The sequence below is a fragment of the Oryx dammah genome, unplaced genomic scaffold, assembly GCF_014754425.2.
Source record: "Oryx dammah isolate SB20612 unplaced genomic scaffold, SCBI_Odam_1.1 HiC_scaffold_9, whole genome shotgun sequence".
NCBI lineage: Eukaryota > Metazoa > Chordata > Mammalia > Artiodactyla > Bovidae > Oryx > Oryx dammah.
The window spans coordinates 15,072,362-15,088,691 of NW_024070193.1; the positions used below are offsets into that span (position 1 = coordinate 15,072,362).

Below are 16,330 nucleotides of genomic sequence, written 5' to 3' on the forward strand. Positions count from 1 at the left end.
TAGGGGAAGGAGCAACGGACCAAGAGTCAATTTTCTTACTTTGTAAAAGGGGCATGCTGCTACCTGCCAGCCACCCTCATAGAGCTGATAGAGGAGAGTAGATGAAAATCAGAGGCAGACATGGTATATTTTCTCTAAACTGGTGAGGGAGCTGTGTGAGTGAGACAGAAGTGAGAGAAGTGGCAACGCCAGCCCTCAGGATTTTGACGATGTTTCCGATGCTGAATGGACTAGCACCATGCAGTCGGGCTGAAAGCCTCCTTCCAGCTTCCCCTGCCCTCAGTGTGTTTCTTGGGAAGACAGTGATCATCCTGAGGGCAATGGGGAGAGCCCGTCCTTCCCTGTTCCAGCACTGCCCCACCCAAGGTGAGAAGCATGCTAAAGGCAGACATAAAGCTCCTGGAAGGCTTCCACGGGTGCAAGTCTCGAGCCTTAAACTTTTCACAAAGTATGGAAACAGCTTCACAGTCTGGCCTCTGAAAACATGTTAGTGCCTTTATAATTTAAAAACAAACGTATAATAACATGGAGAAAATTCATCCGGCGTGTCTCCGCTTGTACCCTCACATGTAGTTCCTGCCTTATCTGACATATCGGATTTTGCTGAGTCCCAAGCCTGTTGTATAAGGAGGGACAAAGATTGCTCTTTGGTTCCAAACACTTCCTCATTCTTCCCCTCTGTCTCCACATTCTATGGGAGGGAAGGACAGTGCTTTTCTGCTGACAATTGTGCTGAACAACCTCTGAGGCTGAACTGAGTTTCTGTTTGGCTGGTGGAGGTGGGCAAACCATTCCTCTCTCAGAAGAAAACAGCTGTTCTTTCATCTCCTGTCACTGCCTTCAGAAAGAGGACCACAGGTTTCCCTTAACATAGTTTCATTGCGCTCCCAAGCTAAGTGCCATGGTGCCAGGAGATACAATAAAAAATAAATAAAACCATAAAAGTAACCAATCAGAGCAGCGAAAAGCCCTCCAAGCAGAACCTAACCATAACTCAATGTCACAGGACAATGGGGAGACTCCCTATTTAATCACAGGGGCTTTCTGTTTTGGAGCTTTTTGGTAGAGGGATTTGTACAGAGATGCCTTTCAAATAATGCCGTCATACCAGAGATCAAGGTGCGTTGAAAGAAGAATGGATGCTGGGGGCTAAGCAGGGCTGCTAATTCCACCACACACAGACTCACGGTGGCCACAGGCATCCAGGCTCCTTGGCTGACATCTGAGTGCAGAACAAAGAAGCCTCATTCCACTGCCAAGAACCACTACACTGGGAGCTAACTCCCACCCCCTCCCCAGAGGACTTTAGTGTGCCCACCCCAGCCCGTAGAGGCTCTCCCCACTGCCTGATGCAGAGCAGGACTCAAAATGATAAACAGATCTCAACTTGTCAATATGGAAAATCAATCCTGTGGCTATGAATAAATAACAACAACCATAACAGCCTTCACTACCTTTAAAGGCTTAAATCAGCACTTAAGAGTGGTGGTGGAGCCAGTGTTTGGACCAGGTCTCTGTGACTCTAGAGCCCAGGTGCTACCAACTATTTAGCACCAGAGACTATGCAAAGTCCAATACGCCCCCTCCCCCATCAATTATATATTTATTTGACCATATCTGATAGGCAATATGTGCTTTAAAAAGGTATTAATACTTCCTCTGAATGAGGACTTTAAGAACTTTTCCCTCCTGATTCCTCATTAAACTTTCTCTTTTCTGCAACGAATATAAAAGCAATAAATGGGGCAAATACAGCAGTGGTTGCAAGGAGCTCAGGGTTTTCCAGAGAAAGTGATCTTAGTAGTTTTTCAGAGCCTCATCCTATGTTTTCCTCTGAAGGAGGGAGGTAGAATATATATCAGATGGGTCTTTGGCCACATATGGATTCTTGTCTTTTTATTCTCAGTCTAACAGGTTTCATGGAGGAATGATTTTTCCTCAAAAAGATGATGACAAACTCTTCTATACCCTTCCAGGAGCTCTGTTTCCAGCACTCTGCACGTACACAAAGTGACAGAGGCACTAAGGAAATGCCTGGGTACAGGCAGAATCCTCAGTTGCCTGTGCCCTGTGACCACTGACACAGACGTAACCGAAGAGGCCAGGCTTATTAGGACACGCAGTAGGGTCGCAAATGAGTCAGGCTGATCTTCAGCCTGTGGAAGGTGCCCCAAAGCTGAAAGAAACAGCAGGCCTCCTCTTTACACAGATTCAGCATCTTGGTGATTCTGTTACCATGGGAACAGGTCTGTGACAGGGAAGGCAAGTGTGGCCTAGTGTTCATGAGGACAGGATCTGCATGGGAAAGATGGGGGCAGCTTAGACCAGGGCCTGGCAGGAGAGAAATTCTGGGTTATTACATGCGGTTGCTCTTGGCATTTGCATTATATTTACTGGAAAATAAAGCTAGAGGGAATGCACGCTACCATGCCAATGTCTGTGATAGAACATGTTCATGGGGAAGTGATCGTGTGGCCACCCAGGTAACATGGAGCCACTGTATCTGTTATATGAGATCACCTGAGAGCCCATTGGGCCAGCACTCTTCCTTCAGGGCTCACGTTCCTCTGAGAAGGCATGAATATGGAGTTAAGGCCCACTTGGGTGTGGTCAATGGCATCTAGTCAACTGACGCCTCAAATGGCAGAAAGAAAATAGCCATTCTGGTTGACACACCCAGTGGTGACCATAAGTATATATTCTTGTTTTGGATGTTACCTGGCTTTTCTGTTTTATTAAGAGCTATGGAGATGATTAGAAAGAGATGGGACCAGGGTTCCTCTCCCTGAATCAATAAGAAAATTCTGGTCTAGCTTATTAACATTGCCCAACAATTGGGCAGCTCCCTGAAGTGCTGTCTCGGCTTGGTTTACAATACCTATGGGTGATCTTCTGGAAGAGAGGGTATGTAACATTTTGGTGTCCCCAGTGTAAGACAGTTTTGGGGCAGAATTGTCACAAATTGTGATGTATGTTTCTCTAGCATCTGTTAACTTCCAGACATTGCTCAAGGACATTGGCTGTTCTCTTCCTGTCCTCACCCATGGCTGGATTTCCCAATGTCCACTCAGCTTATTATTTTGCTTTTAGTGTTCAGTTTTCATACCCCTCCCACCCACTGATATCTGTCTCAGATTAATTTTCACCAGATGTGAGTATCTGGACTTCTCCAAGATTTGTCACTTTCCCTTCATGATCTTAACCTTCTTTAGGCCATTTGTGTGATTGGTCTGACCTCCCTAGTGTTTCCAACAGGTCCCAAATCAGCGTCATCTGCGACTTTCCTCTACATGCTCTTTTCTCCCCTTTACAGATCATTAATAAAAAGGTTAAACAAGACCAGACCAGCACCACACTCCAGAGCAAATGACAAAGGGGTGGGAGAGGCTGAAGAGCTGCCAGTGCACCAGCCCTGGCACAGGAAGGATGTAAAGTAATGCAGCAACCCTCCGCTAGACGCCTTCCTGTCTCAGGTCCACGGTCATTTATCACCACCATTTGTTTATGGTTTCTCAGCCAGATTTCAGGTCCTGAGAGTGTGGTCATATCCAAGCCAACATGCAGTGCTTTGCCAGGTAACCCTTAGAAGCTCCAGAAAAATCCACAAGAACCTATTTACTGCACTCAATTCTGCTTAAAATCTTCTACCCCTGCCCCCAAGTCCATCACAACTTGAGAGCAGAAAAGGGTGGACTGCTCCTTTTCTCTATTCCAATTCATCAGCTCACAATTGTTCAATAAATATTTCTTGGCTTTTCACGTTATACACTCGACTTTTCTTTGAGCTCAAAGAAATGTTCTGCTAGAGACATGGATTAATCCAGTTTCCCACAATGAGATCTTCCTTTGCTAGACCTAGATGCCATTAAGATCAAAAGTAACTAAAGAGGGTGCACTTTTTTTAGGGCAAAAATGCTTTAAGATCAGTTAGAAAATGTGTAGCTGGCTTGTATAGCTGTGGTCATAAAAACAGATTTCTCCTTTTGATTTTCCTTTCTTCTGTCTTTTCTCTTACAAGCCATCCCCGCCAAGTTCACCCAATCCACAGTATCAACCACTCTCTTCAGCCAGCATATGGAGTTCACTCCTCTGGACACCAGAGAAACAATAACAGTGATATTCTCATGGGGAGTGGCCTCACTGTGCACCAGCCACAGCCAGGCATCTCATCTACCTCAACTCATCTAATCTTCACCATGGCCCTGGAAGGCGTGCACAGCCTTCTCCGTATGAGGAAATGTCAGAGCAGAGAGGGAAGAACACATGCCCTGGGTTATCTAGCCAAATAGTGCTGGAGCCAGGATCCAAACCCAGTCTGGTCTGAATCCAGAGAGCATGCTGTGAGCCACACTGTCGCCCAGTGTCTGAAGGGTCAGTGGCTCTTTACCTTTTCTGTGTCACTGGCCCCTTGGAGTATAGGCTGAGGATCAAGATACTCTCTGTCCTTGGAGGATGCACATATACCACACATCCCCATATCTGAAGTCTGTTAACCATGTCCAGGGGTTGGCAGAGCCTTGGAGGTTCATGAACATCAGCTTAAGGACCTAGGTACTACTCTAAATTCCTCCAGGGTAGGAACTGTACTTTTTTCACTGCCTCAACTCCAGTGCTGAGATGAAGAAATTTTTTTGGAATGAATTAATGACTGAAAGGACTTGGGGTAAGACATTCAAGCTGTGGCTCTGAAGAATAGCCTTACAAGCTTGAATATAAGATATCTTCCAGAGGAGCAGAGAAGCCAAAAGAGAAGGTAATTGGGGAAGAAGGAAAGCAGAAAAGAAAGCATCTCGCTTTGCCCAGGAATTAATTCTGCCATTGAAAGTAGGTAGAGCCTTGTCCACAGTGGCTCTGAAACATATAGTAGCTACTTCTGGTGGCTCAAAAGTTAAAGCGTCTGCCTGGAATGCGGGAGACCCGGGTTCGATCCCCAGGTTGGGAAGATTCGGCTCTGAAACATATAGTAGCTACTTCTGGTGGCTCAGAAGTTAAAGCGTCTGCCTGGAATGCAGGAGACCCGGGTTCGATCCCCAGGTTGGGAAGATTCCTTGGAGAAGGAAATGGCAACCCACTCCAGTACTCTTGTCTGGAGAATCCCATGGAGGGAGGAGCCTGGTAGGCTACCATCCATGGGGTCGCAAAGAGTCAGAGACGACTGAGCGACTTCACTGTCACTTTCACTTTCTTCTTCCCAAATCTCATGAGGTATGCCTTAACTGACAGAATTCCTCAAGAAAAACTGCAAGAACCATCCTTTTCTATCTTATACGACTTCAGGAGCTTGGTTTTTCTGTAGACCAATGTGCCCACCTGTCTCCCTATTCTATGACTGATTTTTCTTTGCAGTCTTCGATATTCAATTTTCTCCATTTCCTTGAGAGTCAGAAGAGACATACACTCCAGAAGTCGGACCCCAGCTATGCTTTAAACTTGACAGCCTGTCCATTACTGCAATGAGAGGCCAAAGATTTCTCTGCTGACATACAGGCAAACAGAAAATAAGGGATCAAATGTTTGCCTCTCCTTGGCCAGTCCGACTGGACACCAGGGGAAAACAGAACAGAAGAAGACTCCCACTCAGCCCTTACCCTCCAACAATGGTGTGCCCCAGCTTTGACACTCAAGGTAGAAATCTGGAGGCATAACTGCTTTAGTCTTTTCTCTTAACTCTTCATCTGAGTCCTGTGACTCCACATGCTAGCCTCATCTCCAATTTATCCACGGGTCTGCATACCCCCACTGCTCCCTGGGTCAGCACCATTTGTGTTCGTCACTCAGGCACATCTGACTCTTTGTGACTCCATGGAATATATCCCACCAGGCACCTCTGTCCGTGGCATTTTCTAGGCAAGAATACTGGAGTGGGTTGCCATCCCTTCACAGATGATGGAATAGCCCTCCTTCTGCTCTTCCTGCCATGAAATGTCATCCTCCACACAGCAGCCTGGGTTGTTCTACAACGTGAAGTGAATTATGTCATGCCCCTGCTTAAGATCCTCTAATATTCTTTTTATTTTTTACTTTCCTTAGGCTTAAAACCCAAACTCCCTACCTTAGCCTAAAAGGCCCTACGTGATTTGGCCCCTTCCCACTTCTTCATCTTCATCTTACTGTCTTATTTTTTACCCGGAGTCATGGTTTTAAGCACCTTCAGCCCATAAAGTTCTTTCCTACCTTTGGCCTTTGCTCAAGTAGGTTCTTGTTAGTCTTAGTACCTTCCCAATTTCCATTGAAGCAATGACCAAAGTGTATGTTTTCCATTCATACGTTTAAATTGTTATAGACAGTTTCCCTAAACCATATTTTAAGACCAACAATGTAGCAACAATGTCTATCTTATGCATCACTGTTTTCTCAGCACTTAGCCAAGATTTTAACCATTTGATGAAAGAACAGATGAACAGGTGAAAAATGATTGAATGATTGGATAAATGAATGAAGGAAGGAAAAGTCTTAGGAGTTGATGGCACAAGAAGATGAAACTATCAGATCCTCAGTCATAAAGAGATGGGTTGAATTAAAAACACTAGTTGGTATCCTTGCCCAGCGGATATAAAAGGAAACCTCCGCTTTGCAGAGAAACTAAGACTTCAGTTGAGGAGATAGAGCACAGGACAGGCAGAATGAGCACAGGCTTTGTGCCCAGACCTTTTCTGCTAAGAGAAGGCACAGAATGTATTAACATAAACTTTCTAGGCACAGTAAAATATCTCCTTCCTCATTCTTCCTAACAGGCGGCATGCCAGGGAGCTCTACCAGCTGTCGAGCTCCGCTTCTATGTGTGCAAACTCCCTTCCTCAAGTCTACGCGCTCTGCAATTCCTAAGCACACTCACTCAAACACTGTCCATGTGCTGGTGGCATAGAGCTACAATGCTTCGTTTTGACAGGATTCATCTACTAGCATCGCGGTCCTGTGCCAAAACTTGTTAATGCCCACATCTGTATTTTTATGAATCGGGTCCTAAACATTTGCATATGTTTTCAATCTAAAAAGACTTATTCTTTTCTAGTGGTTTAAGAAATAAAAATGATTTTGTACTCTATGTCTGCTCAATTACAAGAGTTCACAGTAAAAGCTGAAACATTCAAATGTCAAGGCAGGTGTGGCCCTAGATCTTGCAAGGGACCCCACTGTCTCACCTCACTGAATATTCACAAACCAAAGAGCCTCCTGGGGGTGCAAGGAAGGCACTTCCATTCAATGGAAATGAAGGCTTATTTTTTGACACAGATCACTGTCACATCAAGTGGATTTTCCCAAAGGAAAGTAATGGAGAAATTAAGCAGCTGCTTTTCCTGTACTTTTCAAAGCAAGATAGAAAATGCAGAAGGGCCCCAAGAGCACATTTTCACAATTAAATTGGGGGGTGACACAAGGGGGCCATGGTTGAATACACATTTTGGTAATGCCCATGAGGGTAACAAATTGCTGGAAATGTGATCCCATCGGGTTTCTGCAAGAAAACCAGAAAAATAAGGCAGGAGGAAGGTAAATTCCAGCCATAAGAAAACAGGAGTGGGGATGAGCCAACAGGGAGGGGGCCTGGAGGCAGCATATAGGAATACACAGTGGATCTAACCATCCCAGACCACATCATTTGGGAAGCCCGGAGCAAAATGAACTGTGGCATGCCTCATTCAGAAATTATTAACAGTTTCAAGACAGTGACAGCAGAGCATGAAACCAAGCTCAGGGTTCTGTGGACTACACAGGTCACATGCTGATAATGCTGGGCTAGGGTGTGAAGTTTATGGGGGAAACAACTAGCTCTAGGGGCTGTCAAAACTCTTTAGAAAAGCAAACTTTCCCCAGTCCACTTTGCTCTCAGAAAACACCACCCTTGGATGATCACAGTGAGACAAATGAATCATGCCTAGGTTAGTATCTAGAAGTGCCAAAAAAGGGAGGAGCTGTCAGGGTTGTTATGCTAATTCCAATTTGTTGTAATTTTTGGAGTGACTTTTCCTAAATTATGATCCATTTCAACACCAAAACACCAGATTCAAGTCAGAGGCTTATGATGCTATTATAAGCATATTACTGATGCCTAGTAAAATAACCTCTTGTAATGTTTCTTTTATAAGGGCCATAAATCAAAATATTCAAAACAGTTAATTTTTAATGTGCCACTATTATCCATCTTTAGTTATAAATTTAATATCTCCTTAGGCCCCACAGATTGTAATGCGACTCAAAACATGGAACGGCTGTTCAGAAATAGAAGGTTCTCCCAGTATCTCATTATTTAAATCCTTAAGATATGGTTTTAAAGGCCCGAGGATATCTGAGTAAACTTGTTTAAAGGAGTCATAAAGAAAGATAAGTAGTTTTCCTCAGAAGCCTATAAAATTTATTACAACATATTAAAGCAGGATTATACATTGACTAATTTTCAGAAGGCATTTGTTTTCTGGGATACATGGTGTTTGGGGAAATTTCATAAAGGAATAAGGAGGATGGGGATTTAATACCATTATCTCTGCTTCCCTTGAGCAAAGCAAGGCTGTCTATATGCCTTGGCACCAGTTTCATCCTGAAAATGACAAGCTTTCTATGTCAGCGGATGGTGGAAGGCGGGGGGTTGGGGTGTCAAAATTTTGTGAAAGAGCAATAGAGTCTTTATTTTCCAGGAGGAGGGGCTTTCCTGGTGGCTCGGATGGTAAAGAATCCTCCTGCAATGTGGGAGACATGGGTTTGATCCCTGGGTTGGGAACATGCCCTGGAGGAGGGCACGGCAACCTGCTCTTAGAATCCCCATGGACAGAGAGTGTGGCAGGCTACAGTCCACGGGGCCGCAAAGAGTTGGACATGACTGAATGACTAAGGACAGCACACATCCAGGAGGAGACACATACGCAGCCCAGTCCTGACACTATAACACGATGGCAGAAGCAGGTTCACAAAAGAGCCCCAAGAAGGACTTACACTTCTCTAGGCAACCCCCAAACTCACAGAATCTTCCTTTGCCTACTTGTTACATGCATGCTGTGGGCAGGTTTCATATGTTCACTAACATTATAAAATATTTACTTCTCACTTAGAGCTGTTTTAGGTCAATTTGCATCTTTATTAGCTATTCCGTATGAGTAAAGGCCATATTTCTCTTAAACTTTTCTCTAGATAGGGAGTCTCTCAGACAAATTTTAGCATTTCTCTGGTTTCCCTACCTCCCTATATCAACAAGTTTCCCTTTGGAACCACTTTGCATCTGGAAGAGTTAATTCTGTACTGTTTTCTCTTTACTAAAGAAAGGGAGAAGAGGGGAGAAGTGACCAGGAAGCAGGTTCTACTGGTGGTCAACGGATCCAGGAAGTGTTACATCTATCTGTAACTATGTGGAAAGACGCTATAAATGAAAGTCAAACCTCTGTGTGTTCCCTGAAGGACCAGAGGAAGTAGTCTGACTCACTCATGGGACCTTCGACGGGTTCAACCGAGCAGTGAAAAATGTCAATGAAAACTGTCACCCACGGGCGAAACATACCAGTTACTATTTTCAAATTCATCTGAAGAACCACTGTTAACATAATATGAGTGCAAGACTTGCAGAAGGGCACACCTGTTTACTTATCCTAAAGAACTGCCTCTCCAATCACAGACCTGGGACATTTCACATTTGTCCCAGAAAAAGAACTGCATGGTGAGTACTTCTGACTATGGCACACAATCTACCACATTTCTTGTTCTGAATAGATATATATATGCTCATATACAATGTCACCGACTTCAACAGAATAGTCTGTGTCACCACAGGTAGATATATTCAGCTCCAGAGCATTTGTGACTTGGTGCTAAACAGCCTGCAGTATCCCGGAGAGGTGTGATTCCCAATGGCAAAAGTTGACAGAGTTCAATGTTCCATTTTATATTAATAACACAGAGCATTACATCCACCACTATTCAACTATAATGCAGACAGCCAAGAAATAAACAGTGGGTTCCCAATAGATGAAAATCAACCTTTAAAAAAACAAAATCCTCTGAAAAAACACAATGCATGGAAATAATGTAAAACTCTATAGACACGCAATTGTCAAAAAGCAACAGATATAATACCACTCATGAGTCTGTCAATATTAACATTTCTATTCAAGTTCATTTAAAGAGATACAGTTACCCATTCACCATTACAATGGCTTGCTCCTTGTGTTTTCTTCAGAATTGCCATAGAAGAGAGTACAATTCATTATATGGGCTTCTTACACATGATAGTTTCAGCTCCATGAAGATAAATAGCTTTGTTTTCCTTATTCCTTGCCAAACATTTGACACAACCAGGACATGGGAGTTACACCACACTGGCATATCTGGTAAGAGCAAGCAGTCAGCTGAAAACCATGACTGGAGAACTGTGACAATTTCTGAGTCCACAATCATGCCTTTAAAAGTGTGGATAAATCCTAATGAGGGCAGAGTTTACATCTTAAACAACATAGAAACATTTGAATGGTGCTCAACCCGGCCCCAACAAGGCAGAACAATAATGTGGTTGCAGGGAGGGGGGGATATGGAGGAGGGAGCTCTTGGGGGTTGTCACGGCACACAGAAGCAAATACAGGGCACATCACAAACAGCAGTGAGCACAACCGAGCACGCACACAATACAACACTAGAACACAATTTTAAAAGGAAAAGGATATAAAAGATGGTTTTCTCACCCCTCAAAACAAAACTGGAACTTTGGTTTACGGGCCCGGCTATGCCCATATGCCCTCCTCGTCATCCTGCGGCCGGCCAGGGGTAAGAAGGTGCACGGAGAGGAGGGGAGCACCGGAATGAAAGAAGAGAAGGTTAGTTACACTGGGATGCACTGCAAAGGCACACTGATCTTCACTTTGTTTTTTAATCTTAAAGAGCAAGGAAAAAAAAAATTCCATAGTAACTTAAAGTTCCACATCACTGACTTGTCAAATACATAACTGAGTTTTGTATCTATGGCAACCCCCACACAAAAACATTCCACCCACCAGGCTCTGACTCTGTGTCAAGATTGGATTAGAAGATTAAAATTAGTCTACATTAGCAGATGATTATTTTTTTGGAAAGCATGCAATCTGAATTGCATATGCCTAAAGAGTAGATTAAACCTTTTAAGTAAGCAGAGAAGTAATTATAGTAACTAAATACCCTTAATTTCTCTTAAGCTTGAAGTATCAATAAAGGCTGAAGAAGAATTTTAAAAAAACCAAAATTCCACCAACTTGGGTGGAACGAACTCCTGTAGCATGCGATAATTCACATTGGTTATTTCACAAAGGCTCAAACATGCTGTGATCTTCTGGATTTGTCAGCTTCTATTTTATTCTCAGCATAAAAGAGGATGTGCCCACCATGGAATGATTATACATTTGCATGGAATGATTATACATTTGCAATCAAATAAGTTTCAAAGCCAAGAGAGTAAACTTTCAATTCAGTAAAATGCTTGTAGAAAGGAAGTTTTGTTTAACTTAAAATTGTGCTCAACTGTGGATAAATGGGAACTTATTTGGTCTGAATTCTTGTTGAAAACATTTCCAGAATGGTTCAGGCCATTGTCCTCACTTAGTGAAGAGGTGGATGGGCAAGGAAATGGAATCTATACAGACAGAAGTATATCCGCAGTCAGAAGGTCGTGTTTTGGACAAGAATTCTCACTGCTCACTGCAAGGATAGAAACAAAGTGTAGAAAACTCAGTGTTCAGATTCTGGTCTCACACGTAATTTGGGAGCTGTGTCTTTTAACAAAGCCCTGAAAAACCCAGGTTTTCCCATGATTGGCTTCTGTGTTTTGAAAACCAGGAACAGGAAAAACAATAACTTTAAGCATTTTCTCACAATATGTACCCATATTGCTTAAGTTGTTGTAATATCAGGTTGAATTATATGAAAAGGCCCACTGTTGGCCATTTTGGGTCTAGAAAAACAGCAACTTCATACAGTTTGACCTAATCTTGCCAACAAGGCTAAGATGATTTTATCTGCTCAAGAATTTGGATCTATGGTCTTTGAAATGAGTTTTCATATGATTTCTTTTGTATTTTTGTGAATTTTATTTTGCATATTTAAAAATATTATTCTGACAAAGGGAGTTCACCAGACTACAGCCCAAAGAATTAACAACGTCCCACTTATTTGAGTCAATCAAGGGATTCGCACACAGTCCGAATTGGACAACTCAGTATGAATTTGCACTGACAGTCTGGCTAGTAATATTCTGGCCCAACATAATTTCAACTGATCATCTTACTTGGGTCTCCTCCTCATGTAAAATTTACCTGTGTCTATTTACCACTACAGTGGTAATAGTAATAGTCTAGTAATTGCTCCTGGCAATGAACCTCCCTTTTCCCTACCTAATTTGAGAAATATTGATTATTACATTCATTCAATTTTCTCTCAGTTCCTGGAGAAAAGAAAAGTTTATGTCCTTTTTTATGCTAATAAAGAAGGAAAGTATAGCAGGGAATCCCTCAAGCATCCACAAATGGGTCTCAAAGGGTCTAGCAATTCCTTGCAGAATGGTGTGGGTATGTGTGTAAGTATATTTCTCTGGATGGAGGTCCTAGCTTTCATTATAAGCTTCCTGACTCCCAAAGTCACTGCTGCAGGAAAACTCAGAGATATGCTATGATTTGCCAAAGTCACACACACAAAAATAGGTTGTTTTCCTCAAAATGCAGCCTACAGACCCTGCTGACTGCTTCTGAATGGCTGTAAAATCATTCCCTTTGCTGAGCAGTTTATTTCATTTTGCATTTAAAACCAACAGTATGTAGACATCCAGTTTATTTCAAATCCAAATATGTTTTAAATTTTGAAAAAGAAGAAGGAGGAAAGAAAGCCACTGCCACCAAAATCTATAACTATTTTTCTAACGCTGAAGTGTGGTCTAATGCAAATTACTTTTAGCAAATTAAATATATTAAAAAGTGGTAATTAATTATGATTGAAGCAGACAGGAGTTGTAGCTCAAAAATACACACTGCCAATATCACTACTGTGCCTCGTCCACCATAGGAATAAAAAGGAGCTCCCAGATGTCGAGGGTTATTAAAAGCCAGATGTTGAGATCGACGTCTTGTATGCTGGTGAATAAAGTAAAGAAATATGACAGTCCAATATAAACTTTGCTAACGTTTAACATGGCAGAAATGTGGATAAATTCCTTCAGTGTGCTCAGAATATTATGCATATCTTTCAAGTTTCTAGTTTCTGAAGTTAAAAGTATTTAAAAGAAAATAGAAAGGGAAGTGGTGGCCATTTCTGGTCTCTCTAATCTTCAAAGCTTAAACATGAATTGACCCTAATCACCAAGTGATCTGGGTCAGAGTGAGTGTCCGCTTGGGGAATAAAAAAACAAAAATGCAGGAGCTAATCAGAGACGGAGCCCCAAATATTTCCAAACGTTCACAGCTGTCTGACTCCTGCACCACCTGCATCTTTGTATGCAAATATTAATTTGTTCGGCAACCTTACTGCCCAGAAATGTAAATCTGGGGACCAAAAAAATAAAAACCAGATAAATGTCACTTGATCCCTAACTTCATGCCAAGTTATTTAAAAATTCTGGAAGTTTTAAAATGCATCTATCAGGCCTGGGAGAGTCAGTTTCCTTCCCTTGTTTTTCTGTTTTCAAATCGACTTTGCAGCGGGTTTTCTGGAGGCTGCCTGGTGTTGCTCCCTTGTGTGTTGTCCTTGTGAGTGATTGCTATGCCAGGAGTTGCCAAAATATCTCGATGAGAAAAAAACCTCTAGTCCATCTGTCATCCGTCTGCTTTTGTCCACAGCATCTGGGGATGGAACATCCAAGGTGGGCTGAAGCCCAGAGCACAGTGACCACAAAGCCCATTTTAAACAGGGAGGAGGCTTAACTATCAAATAAACTCAGGATGTATCTATTGCTCCAGAGATGATATGAAGACTTGACGGAAATCCTTCAGTTCCAGATGCTGGGCTCTAATGGGGTTCTCTAAATACTGAGATAAAACAAAATCCCTCACCGGATGGGCTGCTCAAGGGTCTATGTTGATGACAAGATCTAAGAGCAAAGTGACTGAGTCATCACTGACAAGATGGGAGACTTGCTGTGGGGACATTTATTAGCCCAGCCATGGAGGTCTGGGAAGGAACTCTGTGATATGACCTGATAAACAGACCAGTGTAAACCTTTAATTGGTCTCTATTTTGAGGTATTTGGTATAGCCAGCAGGCAAGCCTCAGCCCATCACAGAGATGGTGTTATTTTTTAAAAAAAAGAAAAAAACACACAAAAACCCTGCAATTTTCTTTCAGTTGATAGCTGGCTTTTTTCTTGAAATCGAAGGGCTAGGTTCCTAATGAGGACCTTACTGTCACACTCATCCTAACTGAAGATTAGAATGAAATTACGAAGCATCACTTTTAAATCAGCCTATTGCCTCTGTAAGAACTCAGCCACTTGTCTCTGCCAGGAAGTTCAACATGGTCTCCTGGTGGGACAAGCAGGGTGACCTCCTGGTTACTGACAGGGTGTGGTGTGGGCAGTCACCAGATCCACCCCTACTCCTCCTAGAAGTGCATGGTTCCTCTGATACTTTCTGCAAACTTCAAGCACCAGCATTCTGCAAACTTTGGCCACGCAAGTCACAGAAGCAAGACCACAGTGTTGGGCATATGATGTGTCCTGTGCCCGGATTTGAGCAAAGCAGCAACTCTTAGCATCCCTAAACTGCAGGCTTGGCCAGAACTAGGGAGATAGAGTGTGTACAAAGGAAAGCAAGGAGTGTGAGCCTGGAGATAAGGGCATCAAGCCTTATCAAGGCACCAACGGGTTTTCTTTCCGGGTCAAGTCCACACCTTTCCTCTGGAAACCTCACATTTGTGTCTGTCACCTCTCCTGCCTCCTAGAATGCATAGCCCATAAGTCGATGTCTCTGTTTATGTGACGAGGTCAGGAATGGCTGCAAACTCTTAGATAATCTGATCTGTCACAGCCTGTGGTAACCATTTGCAGACAAGTTCTCCCAAAGAATAGCCAAGTCCTTTCTAGATTCAGATACCTGTTCTGTGCTCTGTTTATAAATGCTAATTAATTTTTGACCTGGGCTAGAAATGAGCCAGCAGGAATTAGCACCAGCTCCAGGTTAGAAAGAATGGGATGGCTTGCAGTGTTTCTTCCCTAAGAATCATTAGGACACAGGGCTGGGGAGGGTCTTTGTGCAGACTGGGGAAGGCAGGCTCAGGGACAAAGATGAGGTAGGTCACTGAAGTACACCTGGCCAGGAGCTGTGGAGCGGGGGTCAAATTCCAGTCCATCTGACCACAAAGATTCACCCTCCTGACATGTGAACCTTGAAGCCACAGGGAGAAGCCCTCATTTTGGCTCCCGGAAACACCTGAGGCTCCTGTTCAGCTCAGCTCTGAAGTCCTTAGGACTCCGTGTTGCCCCTTTCCAAGCTGTTAAAGGTCCTGGTCGGGACTGGATGGTACAACTTAGGTGGGGTTTCTCTGGCTCTTGGAAGAAAGACAACCTCACATGCATACAGCAGATGTCCCTTATACAGCTTATCAGCAGCACCCCACCAAGTTTCAAAGTCCCTGAGGGAAAAGGCAGCACCCCCATACCCCTCACGCTCTGTCACAGCACATGTGGGAATTTAACATGCATTTTCAAACCAGAAAGCCTATAAGGACTGGCCCCTGCTTTTCTGAATGACTTGACTCCTCTAATAGAGAAGGCAGCCTGGATTTCAGAGTTCCTTAGGGGCTGCCAAGATTGTGTTTACTTGTTTCTGCCCAGAATGGTTCCATCTTCCTTCTCATGGCACTAGCTGCACTTCTGATTTATTCTTCTAACCTGACTTGGTGAGAGCTGAACAGCCCTGGCTAAGGGGAAACATGATGGGCGATGTCCATGTTTTAAAAGATACACATGGGTGTTTCTCAAGGGAGACGCAGAGACTGCAAGCAAGCCTGTGCAGCCTGGTTGGTTCTCAGCAAGTCTACCACACCGGGACCCCCTGAGGCAGGGGGCCATCTAAATCCTCTTTGTTAAGCCATGGAGAACATTTGAGAAGCTTGTGGGACATTCTCCTTCACTTCTAATGCAGCATCTTTAGGCACTTTCTCATTTTTTTCCAACTATCATTATAGGGTGACATGAAAACTAGCTTTCTATTTCCTTCAAGCAAAAGTTAATTCTGACAAACCAATCTTTAGTGCATGGTGCCAGCTCTCTCAGCTGAAAGATACAAGATACCCAGCTGAAGATGAAAATGCTGGAAGGTTGTACACTGGCCAAGAATATATTTTCGGAGCCCAAAGTCAACATCTGCTAAAAGCTGAGCCATTGCCAGATAGCCATAAA

General features: G+C 43.3%; 1 protein-coding gene across 5 annotated transcripts in view; it reads right to left on the minus strand.

Moving 5' to 3' along the window:
• ERC2 (ELKS/RAB6-interacting/CAST family member 2) overlaps positions 1-16,330 on the minus strand; it is a 900,269-nt gene that overhangs the window by 69,345 nt on the left and 814,594 nt on the right. For 2 of the 5 annotated variants that reach the window (XM_040246396.1, XM_040246395.1), the window contains exon 17: positions 9,788-10,727. In XM_040246396.1, coding sequence (XP_040102330.1) covers positions 10,701-10,727 — 27 coding nt within the window. In that variant the 3' untranslated portion in view covers positions 9,788-10,700. Of the gene's footprint in view, positions 1-9,786; positions 10,728-16,330 lie in introns of those variants that run through there. The other 3 variants (XM_040246394.1, XM_040246393.1, XM_040246397.1) reach the window with 3 other exon arrangements.